This window comes from Aquarana catesbeiana, linkage group LG06, assembly GCF_042186555.1.
Source record: "Aquarana catesbeiana isolate 2022-GZ linkage group LG06, ASM4218655v1, whole genome shotgun sequence".
In the NCBI taxonomy this organism is placed as follows: Eukaryota; Metazoa; Chordata; class Amphibia; order Anura; family Ranidae; genus Aquarana; species Aquarana catesbeiana.
Window position 1 is genome coordinate 119,067,403 of NC_133329.1, and position 22,677 is coordinate 119,090,079.

At 40.4% G+C, this 22,677-nt stretch overlaps 1 protein-coding gene across 1 annotated transcript in view; it reads left to right on the forward strand.

Annotated features, from left to right (window-relative positions):
- Positions 1 to 22,677, forward strand: part of MAD1L1 (mitotic arrest deficient 1 like 1) — a 1,251,441-nt gene that overhangs the window by 290,683 nt on the left and 938,081 nt on the right. The window contains exon 11 of the mRNA XM_073636726.1: positions 17,700 to 17,844. Within this exon, the coding sequence (XP_073492827.1) occupies positions 17,700 to 17,844 (145 nt within the window). The remainder of the gene's footprint in view (positions 1 to 17,699; positions 17,845 to 22,677) is intronic.

Here is a 22,677-nt window from a genome sequence, read left to right on the forward strand (position 1 = left end):
TCAGACAATATCGGCCTGAGAGGTGGCCGAAATATCGATATCATATCAGCACCGATAAAACTATATCGATCGATTCCTACCTGACAATTGGGCTGACATCTTTGCTCTAATAGAGATAGAATACAACCAAATAAATACAACCAAATAACCGAACACACATCATCCCTGAAAGGTAAAGCAGTACTACCAAGTGCATAGATTAACCATTTTTACAAATTCCTATTTCTAAGTTGATCTTTAAAGTGTATCCCTGACTTATTTATTAAAAATTAACTTTTGCGCAGAGAATTATGGATGCTGTCATTGCTAAGTTTGAGATTTAAACGAGAAGTAAGCGATTTTTTTTTCAGTTTCATACTTTCCCAGTGCCTTAACACTGACTGAGAACCGAGCTATCGAACACCGCCGATGGCTCGGTTCTCACAGATCCCTAAGCACAGAGCTGCTAACTGCCACTCAGCAGCTCTCCGCTCTGCTCTCTCCCCGCTCACTGCAGCGCTGGGCTGTTGGGGGGGGGGGGGGAGGGGGGCCGTCTCTGGCTCTCAGTGAGAGGCTGAGACAAGTGTTGGTCCAGGCACCCGGCGGATCCAGACTCCCATTGTCAGGGTGATGTGCTGGACTGGTTTCCGTGACGGTGGCAGACAGCAGACTTTATCCCGCTGTCTGCTGAAAACCGATCACAGTAGTGCAAAACGTATTGCACTCCTGTGATTCATAGAAGTCCAGCCAAACAAGCTTTTTGCTGGACTTCTCTTTTAAGTTCCAGGCTTTCATTCTTCCTGTGACTCGTCTACCTATTAAGTCACTTACCTTAACGCATTCCTTGCATTAAGGTAAAAACACATCTCTTCTCCACTCTCTTCCTCTTCACACAAGGATTCGATCAACAGCAGGAGCCATTTACTTCTGCTGCTGTCAATCAAATGCAGTGAGGAGGATATGGGGGGCAGGGCTAAGCCCCACTATGTATGCGTGGCTCCATTGACACATAGCTTGGGAGCAAGCACACACCATGTGCCCCCATAGGAAATGGCTTGCTATGGGGAGAGACAAAGGAGAAGATGCCAAGATCACCAGCGAGGGGACCACAGAGGAGGAAGATCGGGGCAGCTCTGTGCAATACAATTGCACAGAGCAGGTGAGAATAACATGTTTGTTATTTTAATTAAAAAAAGTACACTTTAACACTAACACTTTAACGTTAATCTTTTTCTGGGAAATATTGCGACTATACTGAAGTTATAAAGTCCCCCCATCCTACTATGACAGCGCTCTGTACCTGAGCAGTCAGGTTTCAGGCACTAGTGCTGTCATGAGGGAGGAGAGGCAAAGAGTCCCAATCTTCTGCAGAGATGCTCGATATTTAACCTTGTTTTCTCAGACGAACAGCAGTTATGATTGACATTAAAGTGGATCTATTGCTTTGCTATTCATTGACAAAGCACAGGTTCACTTTAATAAAATATTCTTTTCAAGTGGTTTGCCAGAAGGTGAACTAGAGATCGTTTCTGGCTACGGCAGTAATTTTTGAAAATATATAAATATTATGAAATCATTTTCCATTCTGATTATTTAGAAATTTAGATTTTTAAACTCATTTTCTCCTCTACTTAAATTATAAGTGTAGTTCTTTGAAATGACATGGCATCTATTGCCCAGAGGTCACAGGTAATCAATAGGACCTAAAACATCTCCTTCTTTCCCTCATTGATGGTCTTTCTCTAACCTGCATTTGAAATGTAATGTTTAGACTTTATAGTTAATCATATCTGAAATGTTTTTACTGGAATAGATGTGTGTCCCCCTAAGGCTTGTAAAGAAATGTTGCAAAAAAGACGGATTATGCACGGCAAGCTTCTTTGTTCGCACAATATCCAATCAATCCCGTAGCCCTCTTTATTTTGCCTCTGGCTGTTCCCAGTGATGCTTGCTGGAAAATAGACTTCATTGGAGCCTGATAAATGACAGCTATCACCAAGATTAAGGCCCAAAGCGGCTGTGGAAATTGTTTAATGTTTTAGATTGCAGTCTATGATGGAACTTTTTGGCTCTTCAGAGAATGCCTCGAAACGCGTCAGTCAGAGTCCACGGCACAAATGGAGAAGCTTATAACCTCTTAAAAATATTTCCACTACATCACTATCAGAGTAATATGCTCTTAACTGCTTAGACCTAAAGAGATGCAAATAAAATAGATTACTTAAAAATGGCTTATCTTCAGACAAACTTGCATATTTTATATCTAAATGTCTCTCATAAAGATGCCAAGATCTCCTTTTAAATGTATGCTTTAAAATAAAATTTTAGAGCTGAACTCCAGGGAGGTTTACAAGAACACCATGTAATGCAGGTTTGTAGTTCTTGTAAAATTAATTAAAATGTGTTTTTATATATAACCAACATTAGCACCTTATGCTTAATATTGGCCTCCTGAAAGTCACTGCACAACACGACCCTTAGCTAATTGGTGCTGGTGATCCAAGACTGTGACCATAATTACAAAAAGGAGAACATCCGTGTTCTGCTTATTGTCCACTCAGGACTAGGCTGAGTCCGGCACTATGTTTTACTGGTTAAATTAGGTGTAAACCCTAACTAACATTGTTTTACTAAACCATAAAATACTTGTTTACAACTTTTTTCATCCTTGGTTGCATTTTAGTGCTGCTGATCTTTCAGCCCATATTTAGTCTATTCAAACATGCTTTTCAGCATTGAAGGCATTGCATCTTTTTGATATTACTTTAACAGTTAAAACATAGAGATTTTAGTTATTGATTTTACATATGTTTAAATTCTTTAGCCTGCAGGTAGGTAAAAAGGTTTGTATACTTATACAGCAGTTTGTAGGGAGGTGTGCTTTTAACATAATGAATCTTTAAATGGATCTTCACCCTCTTAACCAACTTCCCTCCACTCAACCACTCCTCACATCCTGTATGCGTGTAGTGCATCTTTTTTTAACCTTTTTATTTGGGGGGGTGGGGGGGGGGGTGGTAGGTGATGATTGTTAAATAATTTAGCTGGTGATTTTGGTAGCTTGCAATGTAGCTCAAACACACCAGGAACACTTCTGGGTGGTGGAAGTGGCTCTTCTCCTCCTAGTCTTACACACCAATCTTTGGCACAGTATCCCCTTGTCCCTGCCTACTCTTTTCTGCAGTTGATAACCCTACCCTCTCCTTCAAAAGTTTTCAGGACTAACCCCTTGCCGACCGGCTCACGCCGATATACGTCGGCAGAAGGGCACGTGCAGGCATATTAACGTACCTGTACATTGCCCTTTAAGACGCCGCGTTGTGGGCGCACGTCGCAAGCTCCGTGAGTGTGATCGCGGGTCCCGCGGACTCGATGTCCACAGGAAGACCCGTGATCGTCTCACAGAGAGGAAGAACGGGGAAATGCTGATGTAAACAAGCATTTCCCCATTCTTCTTAGTGACAGGACACTGATCACCGCTCCCTGTGATTGGGAGCGGTGATCAGTGTCATGACACACGTAGCCCAGCCCCCACACAGTTAGAACACATCCCTAAGACACACTTAACCCTTGCAGCGTCCCCTACTGGTTAACCCCTTCACTGCTAGTCACATTTACACAGTAATCAGTGATTTTTTTAAATCGCACTGATAGCTGTATAAATGTGAATGGTCCCAAAATAGCATTAAAAGTGTCCGATCTGTCTGCCATAATGTCGCAGTCATGATAAAAATCGCAGAACGCCACCATTACTAGTAAAAAAAAATTAATAAAAATGCCATGAAACTATCCCCTATTTTGTGGACGCTATAACTTTTGCACAAACCAAACGCTTATTGCGATTTTTTTTTTTTTTTTTAACCAAAAACCAAAAATATGTAGAAGAATACGTATCGGCCTAAACTGAGGAAAAAAAATGTTTTTTATATATTTTTTGTGGATATTTATTATAGCAAGAAGTAAAAAATATTGCGTTTTTTTTTTTTTTCAAAATTGTCGCTCTTTTTTTGTTTATAGTGCAAAAAATAAACTGCAGAGGTGATCAAATAGCACCAAAAGAAAGCTCTATTTGTGGGGGAAAAAATATGTCAATTTTGTTTGGGAGCCATGTCGCACGACTGCGCAATTGTCAGTTAAAGCGACGCAGTGCCGAATCACAAAGAATGCTCTGGTCTTTGGCCAGCCAAATGGTCCGGGGCTGAAGTGCTTAATACCCTTCAATTTGGATGTTCTGCTGTGGGACCTCTCACATCCCCATGGCCATCAGATGATAACCTTCTTTATCATGGACCTCCCTTTTCCCATGAAGGCATGAAATAGGCGTGTCAGGCTGGGTTCACACTGCAGCATGGAGCGGCTCACAGAAGTGGTCTGTTGAGAGCGGTCACAATCTCCTGTCATGCAAATTGGATGCATGGAAACAATAGTGAACCCAGCCTTAAGCCCAACTTTTTTCTGCTATTGGCCAGCTGATCTTCCTTTGGACATGCTTTGACTGTCCTTCCATTTCCTAAGCTCAAAGGTTAGACATATTAGACGCACGCTTTTACTGCTGTTTTGAACAGTGTTTGTTCACACTATCTCTTAGGGGATCTGTTTGTTTTTTTTTGCTCTGTGACTTACAAACATTTTTTTCTTTTTGATCATATGAGATGTTGGTTTGTTTTTCCCATTTGGATGGTGTGTTTTTTCCATCCAGTTTTTAGTGTATGGTTGGCCCTCCACCTTCGCTGGTTGAAGTCTATTGTTCATACAGGTAGCAGTCTCCCCCTAGTGATGACTATCAGTACTTATCTGGAGCACCAGGTTGATCCTCCGTTCCTTTCCTTTGATTTGATTGTGGCAGTTTCCCTCTTTTGCTTGACTCTTTCTTCACCTAGTCTTATTGCTTTGATTTTTTTTTTAGATACTCCTTTGTACTATGTTTTCATCTGTTGGAACTTTCAGTGGCTTTTGCACTCTGCTCAGTTGGACTGTTTTTGAATGTTCTGTTTAACCGCTTGCTGCCCATGGTACGTATATAAATGTCCTGGGCAGCCACTGGTAATACCAGGATCATGGCTGCAGCTGAGATCTTGGTACCATATTTTTTTTTTTTTTAAAGGTGGTGATTGTAAAACTACCTGGATTACTTTTACAAGAAAGCCAATCACCTGATCACTCCCCACCGGCCTTCCTGGGCTCCCCTGGGTGGTTTTAGTACAGCCAGGGAAGCAGCTGATCAATCACAGTCTGGGTTTGGTCAGCTGCCTTGGAGGGCAGGGAGTCTAATAAACCCCAATGGCTCCATGAATAGTATCTGTCACTGCCCAAAGCTATCACTGTAGCTTTGGGCAGTGACAGAGGGGGGCTTGTAAACCCCTTTTAATTTTTTAATTTTAATTAATATTTTAATTAAAAAAACATATGTCTAGCACGCATATTTAAACATTGATTGTACCATGTGTGAGATATCACCATAAACGGCAGAGTGAGAGCAATAATTCTAGTGCAATAGCTCACCTTTAACTCTAAACTTATAACATGTAAAGGCTTTTAAAGCGTCAATTTTAGGTACTGTAGTTTGTCGCCATTTCATGCGCAATCTTAAATCTTGACATGTTTGTTATATTTTACCAAAACCTTGGTTATTGTGTTTGTAAGCACTAAAATTTATTAGTGCACAAATATGTGATGTATTGTAAAAATGTGCAACGGCCGTTTTATTCTACAGGGTATCTGCTTTCTGAAAGTTTTTGGGATCTCAATTTACTAGCAAAAAAGCAGATTTTAACATAAAAAGAAATGTGCCTGCACAACAACCATTGAGGCGTAACAACCATTGAGGCGTAAGGGCGGAGAGCTGTACGACGTCATCACGCTGGCCAGCTCTGCTGTATCAGCAAGCTGCTGCTTGTAGCAGCTTGTGCTGTTGTCATCACTGTTCCTGATCTCCAAGGAAATTGTCATTGCTATGCTGATTTTATTTATACTGTGAGTAGATTAAATGCTATTTTTTCTTTTTCATTGTTAAACCTTTTAAAATGGAAAGTACTAGATGTGGTTCTTTTGAGGAATTTTTCTGCGTTTGGTTAACAATACTGAGAAGGATCTAAGCGGTATTACAGATTCTATTTTATAGCGGACCTTCAGTCATTCATCTATTAAATCTTCTGCCCTTGTTGTTTTAACTTTGGATAGTAAAAAATGTTTTTTCTGCCAGTAAATACCTTATTCAGCCCGCTTCCTGTTTCTTCTCTGGTACAAACCCTAGGCTTATGACATTATGCACAGCTCTCTCTCTCTCACTCTCCTGAGAGTTTGCCATGAAGGGAGGGTGGATGAGTCATAAGAGGGCCAATGAGAGCTGCAGAGCTGGAGGTGTGCCTCCTGTGTGTGTGTGTAAATCCAGGAAGTGAACAGGCAGCAGCTTCAGCTGCCCACAGTTAAAATGGATGCAGCCAGACTTGGTGGAGGGAGATTTCTGCAGCATATTTGGCAAGTACAGAATCACAGTATAAAATAATATGCAAAGTGGTTGGAAGGAAGCTTCATAATGGCAAAGATGTTTTTATTACAAATTATGTGAGCAGACTGCAGTTTCTCTTTAAGGTGGAGGAGTGAAGTTTCTCCTTTTGATATTTCAACATTCAGTGTCAGTTTTGACCTCTTATGGTTTAGAGGTCAAATCCAAGGTGAGCAGACTTGCACAGCTGCATGTGGAGAGTAGGTGTTCACTGGGACTGAAGTACAAGATCTGCTGTTTATATTACACACTGTGGTGCAGATTGAGTGTACTTACATGGACACTTTGCACTTTTATGAGGTCAGATCCTTTTGAGGAAAGTATTACATGAATTATTTTTTAATTTTATTTTTAACCACTTAAGGACCAAGCCTCTTTTTGACGCTTGTCGTTTACAAGTTAAAATAATAATTTATTTTTTTAGAAAATTTCTTAGACCCCCCCAAAAATTATATACATTTTTTTCAGACACCCTAGAGAATAAAATGGCGGCCGTTGCAATACTTTGTCACACCGTATTTGCTCAGCGGTCTTAGAAGGCCAATTTTTTTTTTTTAATAATGTTACGCTGTGTAAATTGATATCCAACATGTCATGCTTCAAAATTGTGCCCGCACGTGAAATGGTGACAAACTTTGACCCTTAAAAATCTCCATAGGCGACGTTTAAAAATTCTTCAGGTTACATGTTTAGAGTTAGAGGAGGTCTAGGGCTAGAATTATTGCTCTCGCTCCAGCGATACCTCACGTGTAGTTTGAACACAGTTTTCATATGCAAGCGCGACTTACATATGTATTTGCTTCTGCGCGCGAGCTCGGTGGGACAGGGAGCTTTTAAATCTTTTTTTTTTTTTTTTTTTTTTTTTTTCTTATTTATTTTACTCTTTATTTTTTATTTTTACACTGTCCTTTAAAAAGAAAAAAAAAAGTTGGTGACATTTATTCCTATTACAATGTAAACATCCCTTGTAATAATAAAAAAAAAAGCATGACAGGACCTCTTAAATGTGAGATCTGGGGTGAATAAGACCTCAGATATAACATTTACACTAACATGCAATATAAAAAAAAAAAATACTCCTTAAAAACCATTGGGCGGAAGTGACGTTTGACGTCGCTTCTGCCATTCAATGTTATGGAGCCGAGCGGGGCCATCTTTTTCTCACTCGGTTCCTTGTCTCAGAGGAGAAGGGATGCAATCATCTCCGGTTCTACCGACGGCTCCGGTAAGTGGTGGAGATGGCAGAACGCGGCAAGAGGGGGGAGCCCTCTCCTGACCCGATAAAAGTGATTTTGCGGATCTGCCACAGAGACTTGTATTATCTGAAAGCCAGCCGCTCGCCGTTGTTGAAAATATGGGGGTTATGGCAGCCTTCTGCTGCCAGAACAACGGATTGTTAAAATGAAGTTGGGATCTGCCCAAATGCCTGGACCGGCACCTGGCTCAGCCTCTCAGCGAGCTGCTAAGAGCCTGAGCTGGCTTCTTCTGCACAGCTCAACGCTCCAGTGAGTGACATGGGGGCAGAGCAGAGAGCCCTGAGAACTAAGCGATCGACAGTGTTTCATCGCTTGGTTCTCAGTGTTAGAGCCAGCGAGGGGACAGATGCAGCCTTACACCAATGCTGTATCACCTAAGTAAGTATAATGCTGCAAAAAACAAACTCCATACTTCTCTTTTAAATTCTAGCGTCCTTCAATAGTTGATAAGAAAATTAAAAACGTAAATAAAAATTTGTGTCTATTATAACATACTTACAGTATGACACAGGCACACCACTCTGTCATTGGCACTGTTTACTGCTTGTTTGCAAAACTAAGCATGATGGTTATAGAGGGACTGGCTAGCATTTTTGACTGCCAGTGTCCTAAGCTCCTGTAAGTAGCAGTATAGCAGGTGTCTAGACTGGCTCCTGGGTGTGCAGGCTTCTGGATTCTATACAAATCTTCACTGCAGGACTGCCCTGTCCTTTTCCTGCTGTTGAACTTCTAGCTGACTAGCTTCTAGACTGGCTCCTGAGTTCCATGGTTATGTTTGGAAGTTGTTATTGTTCACATTTTATAGCTGAAATTTCGTTTTTCCTCTACACCTCTGGTTACGTTACTTACCTGTAATGAAGTCTGTCCCATGGTGTGCAAACTGCTGGATTCTGTAGAAATCTTCATTGCAGGATTGCCTTGTCCTCTTCTTGCTGTTGAACTTCCAGCACGGTGGAGGTTGACAACTTAAGGTGTCTGGACTCAGCTGCAGGAAGGATAATCCAACAGGCCCTCTTCTCGCTGATTCTTGATCTTTGGCTGATTACACTACCGGTAACATGATCTTTGAATGGGGGAGAGAATTCCGTGACTGATCAGACCTCCAGGAATGATGTTGTCACGGTTCATCCATTAAAGCCGCAGAAGCCTGTGAACCTGGAAGGTAGACCAGGTGAAGGTGGAAGACCGTGCCGCTGGAGTGCCTTGTTTGATGTGATGCAACTAGCACAATATGATATTGTCTTGCAGGAAGAAACTGTTTTTAATTTTTTTTTATTTTTAAAAGGAGCTTTAAGGCATGTCTAACAAAGACATTAGATCCTCCGGAGGGGATTATTTTTTCTCAACAAAACACTCGACTCTTGACCCTGTAGCACTTCTGGAGCATCCTTATTGGCCCATTTATGCTGAATTCCAGGATGATATTAACACACATTAATGTAACCTGGTATTAATTAACATATCATTACATGTATTTGTTTTGCTGTATATAGTGCAAGTACTCGAATTGGACTTCTTTTAATCCTTCTGTACAGGTGTACTCAGACTGGGAAGGGGGTGACACACAATACTGTGAGCCAGTCAGGTTAACTGCATGCAAATATACTTAAAGCTTACTGGAGGAGAGAGCAGAGTTTGCAGAGAGATTACCTCATGAGTCTGCTGTCTGCTTCTGCTCCTTTTAAAGTCAAATCAAAAGGCTGTGGGCAGAGTGGTGTCAGTAGTGTATTCTTTAATTAAAAAAAAAAAAAAAAAGTGGTGCTATCTTTATGACTGTGCTGTGGAGCAGAGCTATATAAATCTCAGGTCTGAAACCAAAATCCTTTGGCAGGTAAGTCAATGTATTTAACTTGCGCATTTATACTTTTTTTTTTTTTTGGAGCTTTAGGAGATTGGTTGCCTAATTGACAGTAGGGACACTCTGGAGATGAGATGGGATGGTGCCAAAGTGAAGATTAAAGTAAAATTCTCTCAAGCCAGTATCACTAGATCTAGTGAATGTAACTGCAGCTTAGGTTTTTTTGTTTTTTGTTTTTTACTTTATACAGTAAAACGTTTGATTGCGAGCATAATTGGTTCTAGAAACATGCTTGTAATCCAAAGCACTTGTATATCAAAGTGAATTTCCCCATAAGAACGAATAGAAACTCAGATGATTTGTTCCACAACCATTTCTTTGTAAGTCCTTCAGTTTATAGTCCATGTAAAAAGATTATAGCAATGTGATAGGTCGTGTAACCATAAAATGTCCATCCACAAATGGAAGCCTCCACAAGGGGATTATAAGCAAAATCCATCAGGAGCTACAGAGTATAAAAGAGAAGAGAGGCGCCTCTAAGTGTAGCAATATGGTTACATTTAATGAAGGTACAACATTTAGCAACTCACATGGTTGATTAAAACAGACACATGTAAGTATGCAGGCATCCGGGGTAAAGCAGTGCACATAGACCTTCCTCCGCACCACCAGCTCTCGCCACTGTCAGTCTGCAATCGCGTCCAGGAAGACTGCTCTGCAGTAGAGTGATCTTAAAGTGAGGCCTGAAGCACTTGTGGAGCAGAGAGTGGAAAGGATGATGTCGAGGTTGGTATGGAGGATGGTCTATGTGGACCGCTTTACCCCGGATGCCTGCATACTTAGATGTGCCTCTTTTAATCATCAACCATGTGAGTTGCTCAATGTTGTACCTTCATTACATGTAACCATATTGCTACACTTAGAGGCGCCATCTTTTCTTTTATACTCAGTTGTGACATGAAGCTACTTGTATATCAAGACATCGCTTGTTTTTCCAGTCAAAATTTATTTAAAAAATGTACTTGTCTTGCAAAATGCTCTCAAATCAAGTTGCTCTCAAACCAAGGTTTTACTGTATTCCTAACATTTTGTCAGGTTTACAATAGGTATGTGTTAATGAAACCCAACACTGTTGTTAAATAACAGTTGCACTTTGCAAAAATGGGAATCTATCACCTCTTGTGTGTTAAGTTCACAGATTTAACAGTGGAGATGAAAACTGCCATTCTGATTTATATGCCTTTATGTAACTTGATGCATCCCAGAAAGTTTTTTGTAAACTAATTAAAAACATGAGCAGAAGCATTGACGAAGCCTATGCAATTAAATGATCTGTTTTCATGGCAAGATTTAAACCCCAAACAGTGAACCTTCCCACCTGAATGTGCAGCTGAAAAGACTTGATTTCACAGCTGGTGATTATAACATTGAACTATAGAGTCTGGAATTAAACTGTATCCTAAAATTGCTTTTCAGTTTATCAACAGTAACACATTGTTGGTTTTGCTTTGTACTTTTTAATCACTTATACCCGAAGGAAGACGCTGATACTGCAGTAATGTCACTTAAATATACTATTAGACAGGGCACAGTGATAATTACATTTAACAGGAAGATGTCATTTTTCGAGGCTTTGTTTGCTCGGTATGCCAACCTTTTGCTTAGGCAGGGCTCTCTAAACCTAAAACATTTTTTAAAGCATAACAAATAAGCTTTTCTAATACTTTCAATAACTGTCTTCCTAAAGCAGTATTAAACCCAAAAGCAAACCTTTATTATATTGCAATTTACCAATTCGTAGATGTGATTGCTGTATTTGTTTTCCTTTTTAGGCTTGATTCTATTTTCATCTGGCGATGCAGCCAGCAAGTCATTTTTTTTTCAAAATCACAAACTCTATAGCAGAATGTATCGCATTACATGGATAAGGCAAACCACTTATGCCCCGTATACACGATCAGAAAATCGTACGGAAAATACCGCTTTCGAATCGATCATACGATAATCTGATTGTTTTTCGAGAGCCGATCATGACAGTTCATCCGACGTTGTTCTATCGGACATGCATGAAAATTTTTTTTGTACGATTTTCATTTTAACTGGTACAGCTATCGTTCGAGAATGTAATACAAATGCATTACAACACATGACGTCACTTTGGAAATTTTTTTTCTGTCGTACGGGAATTTTCGTGACTTTAGTGAACTCATCAGATTCGATCTAAGACTAGCATGCAAAAAACGACGGACGATCATTCGTCCGATAATCTCATCGCGTGTACGAGGCTTAACAGGAGTGATTAAATTGAGCAGCCTTTATTCATGCAAAACCTTTTTCCCAAAAGGAACAAAAAAAAAACTGCTTATAAAATGTGAGCTGGGGTTTAGCAAGAATGGACAAAGCCTCCATAAATGGCTTGTGCCTGGTTAACAGCACTGCATGGCAGTGGTGTGCGGGCACAATATGCTGAAAAAATGTACTGCATGCAGTACTTTTTTCAGCACAACTCCGTGCAAGGCAATCCACTGCCTCGCACTATGCAACTGGCAGTTGAACTTTATGAGAGATGTGTGTGACCTCTCAGTTTGTTAAAAAGACCATGCGACCTGCCAAGCTCAGCTCATCATCACTGTGCTGATCTCAGCCTGATCGCCCCATACACCAGTCGCTGGTGTAATCCAGCCCTTTGATTCAAGAGAGCATTTCTCTTTCCACCTCAGTGCACCAAATGCACTATCATGATGGGTTAGCTGGAAGATGCTCTCATATTTATTATGTCGGGCTCTTAATGGTAACAATATTACTAAAAATTTCACTTTCACCAAATAAGTATCTAAAACCTCAATTTTCCCATGACAAATCACCTCCATAAATCTAAGAATATACTGTTCTGTGAAAATCAATGTAACCAATCATAACAAAAGTAATCAAAACAACAAATATATACTGTGTGTGGTGAAGAACTATGATTACACCAATAAATAAATGAGATTCTACAATCCAAGGCGTGAAAAGTCCACATGTATCTATAAACACTAGTGTGACACTTGGTGATCTGTTTAAAAATGTTGCTTGTGAACTCCACCCTTCCCTGTGAACACACTATAGCCTTAGGCTCCATTCTCACCATGGCGTTCCGATTTGCGGACAGTAACGCGATGCTTTAACGGCACAAATCGCGGATTGCCCTTGCGATCCTCGTTACACCTTTGAAAAAGTTCCTCGTAAAATCACGCAAGCAGAATCGCGGGATGCCCAAAAGGTTGTACTACTTTTAGGCATCGGGCGTCCCACGATTCTATTTGCGTGATTTTACTGCCATTCGTCGGGCGACAATCGCGGCAAAATTGCACCGTGGCATTCAAAGTAACAGGGATCGTAAGGGCGTCCCGCAATTTGCAGCATTTCTGAATCACGGTTATAATTACAGCGATCCTGCCTGCAAAACGGAACGCCATGGTGTGAATGGAGCCTTAGTGGTTGGACCTTAACATTATAAAAGTTCTCAAAGACGGGTTCCATTTACAGCAAAATGAAAGTTCTGCTGTTATTCGATCCAGCGATGTGCCCCTGTGCAGCAGTGCTGCTCTCTCTCCTTCTCCTCACAGGACTCGCTGAGAGTCAAATCCATTGAGGAGGGGGTGGGGTCAATGTGTTGTGAGTGTCTATAGATGCACACAGCCTGCCCCAAAGTGCGCAGCACTTAGCACTCAGCTTTCTGTTGGCACATTCATAGAAAAGGGAGAGTAGAGACCAGAATAGGAGTTAAGTGGCTGCTCTGTGCAACTCATTGGGCAGAGCAGGTAAGTATAAGATGTTTGTTATTTTTAGGAAAAATAAATTAATTCTACTGTTAAAGAGTGTCTCCAAAGGCCCCACCGTATCTAGTAATGTAACCACCCTCTCTTGCTCACTCCCAAGATGAATTATAGGAATTGTAGTTTGAATGGAGCAGTGCACATGTCCACAACTAATGTGCACTGCTTGTTCCAAACTAATGAAAGTGAGGGGGAAAAGCAAAGGCTTTTAGGATGTTGCAGTCAGAAAATACAGCAAGACAATTTCTAGAAAAATAGAATACAGGGACATTTAAGTAGTGGATGTGTATGGATTTTGTTAGGAGAATACGGATATTGCATAGTGTCACTTTGAAATGTCAAATTTGAATTCTTTTGAAATAAGGTAAAGATATCTAATAGTTTAATTTTTTTTAGTGAAATTGTGTTTTTCCTATTTATTTATTGTGCATAGTGAAGTTATTTTTTTGGCTGTTAAATTTTTTAACAAGCTCCACCACTGTAACACCTGTTAGGTGCTGACATTACTACCAACAGCAGCTCTGTTAAACACATTAGGACCTTGCTGTCAGGTTGAAGGTAAGTCCCCTTTCACACGGCCTGTCCGATCATGTCCGCCTGTCAGTTTTTCAGGCGGACCTGATTGGATCCTGCATTGTCCTCCTACGTAGCGGTGGATTTCAGCGGACACCCGCCGCCATCCTATTTGATCCTGTCTGCAAAAAACAGACGGATGGTGGTTCTATTTTCAATCCGTCCAGCAGATCAGATGGAAACTGACAGGTGGTCTGTTTCCATCCGATTGCCCCATATAGGAGAGTGGGACTGTGTCTGTGTCCACTCTGCATAATGGAGCAGACACAGATCTGTCATCCACCTGCTCAGTGGGGATCAGCTGAGAGATCCCCCACTGAGCAAGCAGATTGTACTTAGCTGAGGCGCCCAAGTGAAAGGGGCCTAATACCACCAGATACACCTGCAGGTGTGCATCAATGACTGTAAGACTGCATTGCATAGTAAAGTTTATCTTTAACTTTTTCCAAGGCTAAAGTATGTTTTTGCCACCTAAATCTGTTTAGTTAACGAGAACTGCTTAAAAGTTTTTATTTCGCAAAACTTATGGTATAAGGTCTGAAAACATTTTTAGTATTAATATGAAGAATATCTGGAAACTGTCAGGGGTTCCTCTGCATTTAAAAAAAATAATAAAATTTGGCGCAGAAAGATACTGTCAGATTTGGAAAGACGTTTTAATAATGTGGTGATTTCTGATCTCCAAGCTAATAGCAATAAAAGGTCTACCTATAAACTACAATGTACTAGCTTTCTTTTCCTTGCCAAGAACTCTCAATTACTGTAATTCCATAAATACATATTTAGAAGTGATTTGCATTGCTGTATATTCTTGATGGTGACCACAACATGTAAAAATATCAGTCCGTTGTCCAGCCCATGGAACACCTAAGCATCCTGGGCAAATAGCTAATTGTATACTTCACAGCGAGCAAAGGAAATCCAGATTGTGCATACCCAACTGTTAACCATAAAATTCCAATATTTTTATCATTGGGAAGTGGTAATGGTTCGCTCTAAACTCTTTAAAATGACTAGAGTTTGATCAGCATGTAATTATGTTCTTAGTCGGTTTACTCCTGACCATTTAAAAGCATAATAATAAAACATTATGTGTAAAGTTGTTTAGTTACCTTTTACTTCAACCCATAGTTCCCGTTTTTCTCTTATAATTGAATAATAAAATAGCTGACATATCTGAATTTTGAATTTAAGACTCAGTTTAAGTTTATCTGTAAACATATTTGAAAAGGCCTTGAGGCCTGGATCACACCTTTGCATTTTTTAGTGCATTTTCAGTTTTGTAGAAATACACTGCAGTCCATTTAACATGGTTTCCTATGGTTCACGTTCACATCTGTGCATTTTATGAAAAGAGCCAGGGATTTTTCTCTCTGGTTTGTGGTTCAATAGATTTCAATGGATCCAAAATGTGTGTTGAAAAACGCAAAATGTATCTGGAATATGCAAACTGCAATCTGCATAGGTGTGAATCGGGCCTCAATCCCTGTGTATTCGCAGAGCTCATTTGTGGACATGTTGAAAATAGCAGCCAATCAGATTAAAAGAGATTTGCAAAAGAACCTTAAATTGTAGTCATAAATTTGCACTTGAAAAGCAAGTTATGCATGCTGCTTGTTTTTAGGATGTTTTGGATGATATAGGAACAAATAAAGCCTGCCTCAGACAAATTTCTTGCTATTACACAAAATGGAGACATCCAGCTTTTAAACCAGTGGTTTTCAACCTTACTAGCGCCGTGACCCCTTGATAAAATTTCAAGTTGTGGGGACCCCTAACGGTAAAATTATTTTCGTAGAGTGGGTTGTCAGCACCCAAGGCAAGACAAGTAATTTGCGCCCCTAAGCCACGGATATTTAGCACTCCCTGAGTCCCTTCCACTTAGGTTGTACCACTCTTTCTTTTTGTTCTCCTTTCCTTCCCTTTTATCTCTCTCTATCCTAATTTCTTGTTTTTTCCCCCATCCCTCTCTCGCCGTCTTTTTTGTTCTTTCTCTTATTCTTTCTCTCTCTATCTTTCTCTTTGTTCCTCACCCTATTTTCCTCTCGCTTCCATGTATTCTCTATTTTTATTTCCTTCTCTTACTCCTTGGTGGTGGTGGGGGGGGGGGGATGGGGAGAGTGGCAGTGCTGGCGGGGAGTTGGGATGAGTCAGCCCCTCCCAATTCACATTCCTCACCAGTCAACTGACCTCTAGTCACTGCCCCCCAGCCATGCTCTGAACTGAATGGGCGGCTGTGAAGAGGCTGAGTGGGTGGCCGCAGGCTCCAGGGACAGCCGTTCATGAGCGGCAGCGAAAAGGCTGGGAGAGCAGTGCAGGCTTCAGGAACAGCCCAGAATTCAGTGACCCCTGGCAAATCGTCATTCGACCCCCGATCGGGTCCCGACCCCCAGGTTGAGAACCACTGCTTTAAACACTCACCAAATGTGCTTTAAAACACACCATCATTGACCTCTGTAGCTGCAGACACTGTGGGGCAGTTCATAGCTCATCTCCCCCTGCTCATCTCAGCCGTGACTTGGCAGTCTTCTGTTGTAAACAGCAGGTGCTCTGAGCGGTTGAGAATCCAGTGAGTTTGATGCCCCTGTTGTGACCTTTTGAGGATGATCACATTTTTAAGATTTTAATGCTCATTTATTAACAACATGTACGTTAATGCTCAGTGTGACCATTGGCTCACCTAAAATTTCCTCCTAGCAGTTGAGTTTAACATCTTTGCCCATCTTCTAAGCCTCTCTAATGGTCCATTTGTGAAATAGTTTAATCAAAATACCAAAAGGAATGCACATAAAGCAAGAATGGTTTGGAATAGCTTGATTTTAAGGTGACCATTTTACATTCACACATAACTTCAGTTACCTTTTGATCTAGTGATCAAAGTATTTTTTAAACGTTTTGATGTATATATTTTGTTTTCTTGTTTTGGTTTGTGACCTGTTTTATCAGCAGAATAGGCTTTGAGAGAATAGTGTCCTGTAGAAAGGATGTGTTTAAATGTCACAGGCCATTTACATTGTGCTACTGATTTTCTCCACTTGATAATGACTGTCTTCACTATGTTCCATGGTATATCTAATGCCTTGGAAATTCTGTTGTACCCTTCTCCTTATTGATACCTTTTAACAATGAGATCCCTCTGATGCTTTGGAAGCTCTCTTCGGGCCATGGCTTTTGCTGTAGGATGCGACTAAGGAAATTTCAGGAAAGACCTACTAGAACAGCTGAACTTTATTTGGGGTTAATCAGAGGCACTTTAAATGGTGGCAGGTTTGTACTGACATGATTTTGATTGTGATTGCCTAATTCTGAACACAGCTATATCCCCAGTTTTAAGAGGTAGTGCACAATTATGCAAACACATTATTATAAAAGCTTGTTTTTCAATTGAGTTGTACATTTTATAGGTCACCTTAAAGGTGGAAAAAGTTCTGAAATGATTTATCTTTGTCTCATTTTCGTACATCACAGAAACCTGACATTTTAACAGGGGTGTGTAGACTTTTTATATACACTGTATTGACACTATTGCTAGTGTAGCTCACCTCCTGCTCACTCCCTCTCAGGATTTGATTCCTGCCCGAGTCCCTAAAAGGGAGGGTGAGAGAGCAGTGCTGTTGCTCATGGGCAAAGCGCTCTATTGAGATTTGGCTCAGGTAAGTGTTAGGGAAGAGGGAGCTGAGCATGGAAGTTTTTTACGAATTTCTTTTTCTATTAGTTCGCGAACACCTTCTTGTGATCTTATTAATTTATTGACACTTTCTGCCTTCTAGTGCCCGGATGTTAGAAAATGCCCGGCAGAAACTGCAGGATGAGCTTCTAAAAGTGCAAAATAGCTTCTTAGAGGAGAAAAAGAAAAGAGAAATGCAGGATGCCCTAGTAAGGCGCCTCCAGAAGAGGGTACTACTGCTAAGTAAGGTAAGTTAAACCAGTGGGTACGTTGCAGCATTTGCCAATGAATGGGGACGTAGTTCTATTGAATCCTGTAAGGCTCACACCATCCTATGCTCAAATGGAATCTTGGACAGATGGTGAAGAAAGTAAAAAGGTCTTTATTACCTGGCAAATATTTATGTTGGTGCAAGCGAGCGTAATCTTCAGCAGGCTCGATACGACCTAATACCCCATCTGTGGGTTTGCGTTAAAACAGATGTGGGACTGTCTACAAAGGTCTCTAATAAGGCTTATTTGTGTATCTGCTTTCTACAAAGGTAAAATTTAACATAAGTCACAATGCATTTAAAGCAGCAAGACTAACTCAGGGAGAACATTCACAATTTTGAAAGGCTTGTAAGGGTGTAAATGAGCCAGTATATATTTTTTGTAACTGTTTTTGAATTTTATCAAACATTGTGCTCCAGTCTGAGTTTGTGCTTCGACAAAAAAAAAAATTAAAAAGCTATTGGAGCAAGGTCGGAGGAGAATATCAGACTCTACATGAAATGTGACAATAAAGTGAATATTTTTCCTATAACCTCACCTGTAGAAAACTGATTTTTATTTTTTTTTCCAGTGTGGGTTCTGGTGCAGGTGGAAGTTAATAACCAAATTCCTGTTACTAGTAGTTTTTATGACGACACTTGATTTTAGAAAACATTAAAGTGCATCTAAACCAAGAAACCCAATAACAACAAAATTTAATATATTGTAGCTTACCAGTACTTAGATGTGCTCACTTTACAGTACTTTATGGAGGAACCGCATTGTCAATCTAGGACAGGACTAAAGAACCATCTACCCATATCCCTTCTCAATAATGGTGGATAGGTTTGGTAACCCATAGAGAAGACTGAAAGCAGTTCACTAATTGGTGAGTACCGCACATGCAGAGAGCACAGGAAATTATCAGCTTATTAAGATTTCTGCCAGGATCAACAGGTGTTTATCAAACAGATGTAACAAACACCTTAAGTGGTATATTTAATAGACCAAAAGGAAGAAAATAAGAAAAGTAAATGTTTAGGGTTTACGTATACTTTAAACACTGTCTAGGTGTGACTTTAGGTCATCTGACCCTCTCCATCTCTACACCACACGACCAAAATCAGAAGAGTAAGACCTCTTTCACAGGTGTTAAAATAGGCTGTTGGACCGTGTTTTTACCACTTCTTCACTGCCTATCCATGCCACTCATAATTGCTAAAACAGGGTGATGATGGAGGTGTACACACGGCAGTATTAGAGTTGCTTTGGGTCTCGGCGAGGCAGAAATAAAACTGCCTGCAAAAGTTGGCAGGTGTTGATGCTTTGCAACTGCTTCCATTCATTTCTATTAAATGTACTCAAAGTGCTCCATAAATGCATCATAAACATACTTAAGGTGTTTTATTTTCTCACACCTACGTGATAGTTTGTTTTTGGGGTTATATTCAAGATGTGCAAAGAGAGTTCACGCAAACACTTTTAAGTATAATATTTCATTAAGTAATGACAGATGCAGGTAATAATATTAGAAAATATAACAAAAATACTTAACTAAAGATGCTTTTTCGCCATGGAGTCCCTGGCCGCTTGCGTGACATGGCACAGATGATCACAGACGCATGCGTGATTCAGCTCTTATACGAGACTTAATATTCCAAATTTTAGCTGTAGTATATACATGTTGAGTTTGTAGAATTTAACCAATCATAAAAAAACATTACCTTCTAAAGAAGAAAGCACATTTCTTAAAGGAAATTAGTGGACTGGCTTGTCCATATAGTCAGTCAGTTTACAATCACATTCCTATAGCATGAAGTTATCTAAAGTAACTGGACTTTGGAGGTTTGCTTTCTTATATATTGTGAGACAACTTTAATTGTAAAATGTGAAGTTTCCTCATGTTTATAGCACATTTAAGGTGTGATTGCAAAGTACCAAAAGCGAACATTTCTATTTTAGCATTGAAAAAAAGTAAAAAAATCACAGGGTGCTTAACCCCTTCCCGCCGACCATACCCACATGTGGCAGCTGCATGCATCATCCTGGTACCATTTTTCAGAGCGGGCGGTCGAGTATAACAACCGATGCGGCTAAAAGTTGCTCGGCTGTTATCCCGGGGGAGCAAGAGGGGACATCCATCCCCCCCCTGTCCCGCTGCTCTTCCCGGGCCTTCCGTCCCACCCGGAGACCTGAGGCGTGATCTGGCACTTCCGCCGGCTAGAGTAGGACAGGAACAAAGCTGGAAACAGCTTCGTTCCAGTGTTCTTTCTGTCAACACCCAAGCAACGTAAACCTTCCGGTTTACTCGGCTGCCAATGGCCCCGTTTTCAAATAAAACAGTATTCAGAATGGCTGTTTTTGGCGATCTGAATACTTTGAAGTGCAAAGCAGGGATTTGGGGTCTTTTAGATCCCTGATCCCTCCATAAAGAGTGCCTGTCACCACTTATTACTGTCACAAGGGATGTTTACATTCCTTGTTGCAGCAATAAAAGTGATCAAATGTTTTTTTATTTTTTTTAAGTGACCATGTAAAAAAATAAAAATAACTCGAATAAGAAAAAAAAAAAATTTTAAAGTGTCCCCACGAGATCGCGCAGCAAAGAAAACGCACATCTAAGTCGTGCCCGCATATGTAAATTGTGTTCAAATCACAAATGTGTGGTATCGCCACGATCATCAGTACGAGAGCAATAATTCTAGCACTAGACCCCCTCTGTAACTCTAACCTGGTAACCGTCATTATTTGTAAAAGTGCCACCCATGGAGATTTTTAGGTACTGTAGTTTGTCGCCATTCCACGAGTGTGCGCAATTTCTGAGCATGACATGTTGGGTATCTATTTACTCGGCGTAACATCATCTTTCACATTATACAAACAAATTGGGCTAACTTTACTGTTTATTTTTTTTTTTAATTCATGAGTGTCTTTTTTCCTAAAAAAAAAAAAATTGCATTTGAAAGACCACTGCGCAAATACAATGTGACATAAAATAATGCAACGATCGCCATTGTATTCTGTAGGGTCTCTGTTAAAAAATATAATGTTTGGGGGTTCTAAGTAATTTTCTAGCAAAAAATAGGGATTTTAACTTGCAAGCAACAAATGTCAGAAATAGGCTTAGTCAAGAAAGGGTTAAGGAGTGTTGCTTGACATGAGCGTAAGTACCATTATATTCTCTTGATTTAAAACAAATATTATTATTGCACAAAGATAACCTGAGTAAATACAAAATGCAGTATATAAATGATGGTTTCATTAATTAAAGCGGAGTTCCAGCCGGAATTGTTTTTTTTTAAAGTCCGCAGCTTCAAACACTGTAGCTGCTGACTTTTAATAAGGACACTTACCTGTCCAGGGAGCCTGCAATGTCGGTCCCCCGAGGCCGAGCCTTCAGGCTTCACTGCCGGTTTCCTACTGCGCATGCGCGAGTCGTGCGGCGCTTCCTGAATGGCCCATCATCTTCTGGGACACACAAAGGTCCCAGAAGGCAGCGGGGGAGAAGAGGACGTGACACACTGGGCCACGGCAAGGCTGGGACGGAAGTACACAAGGTACTTTATAAAAGGTAAGAGGAAAAAAAATATTATCCAAAATTGATTGGTGGAGAGGTTGTCATTCCTTTAAGACAAAGTTGTAAAAGTGGGTGGAACTCCACTGTAAGGCAAAAAAGCTGTCCAAACCTGCCTGGCTTTATGTTAAAAAGTAATTACCCCTTGGCAATGAGTCTTATGCATTTCTGTGGAACAATTTTGGCCCACTCTTTTGCAGAATTGTTTTAATTCAGCCACATTGGAGGGTTTTTCAGCATGAATGGCCTGTGGAAGATCATGATGCAGCATCTCAATTGGATTTCAGTCCGGACTTTGAAGAGGCCACTCCACAACCTACATTTTGCTTTGTTTGAACTATTTGGAGGTGGACTTGCTGTTATTTTTCAGATCCTTAGAAATGGCTTTGAAACCCTTCCTAGACCGATACATGTACATTACTTTGTTTCTAATAAATTTTTCTAGATTGTGGCATGATGTGTGGCTTTTTGTGATCTGTTAGCGTGCTTCACTTTGTCAGAGAGTTTGTGATTTTTTGATTCAACAGGTCTGGCAGTAATCCGGCCTGGGTGTGGCAAGTGAAATTTAACTCTGCTTTCCAAAAAATTGTGGTTAATCACAGTTCATTCATGATTCAGCATGGGAGGGGGCAATTACCTTTTCACATAGGGCCAGGCAGGTTTGAACAGCTTTTTTCCCTTAGTAAATGAAATAATAATTTAAAAACTACATCTTGGATTTACTGGGGTTACCTTGGTGTACTATTAAAAAAAATGATTTTCTGAATCATTGAAGTGTGAGAAATATGCAAAAAATAAAACATTTGGAAGGGGGGAAATACTTTTTAACAGCACTGTATGTGTAGCTGTATTCAGAAGAAAAGCTTGATCCCAGCTGCCCAAAATGCAACGTGCCAGTGAGGTATTTTATTGTCTTGTATTCTTCCTAGTATGAATATTGTGAGTGATTAGGATGCAAGCAGTGACGGGGTGGTATAGATCAGTCAAGCTCATAGTATATAATGAGCATCCCAGCACACCCTCCCTAACGTCACTGGACTTTGTTGCCTGCTTCTTATGGACACTGCAAGGACCATAAACGGACGGAAATTTTGTGTTGGCATTAATCTTCCTGCTAAATACAGAAGAATACTTTTGTGGTTGGCAGAATGCTAGATTTCTACATGTTAGCCATGATATCTTAATTTACTTTTAGATGTATATGTACTTTTCAGAAACCGTGAATGCACTACTGCAGGATGCTAGATCATTCTGTT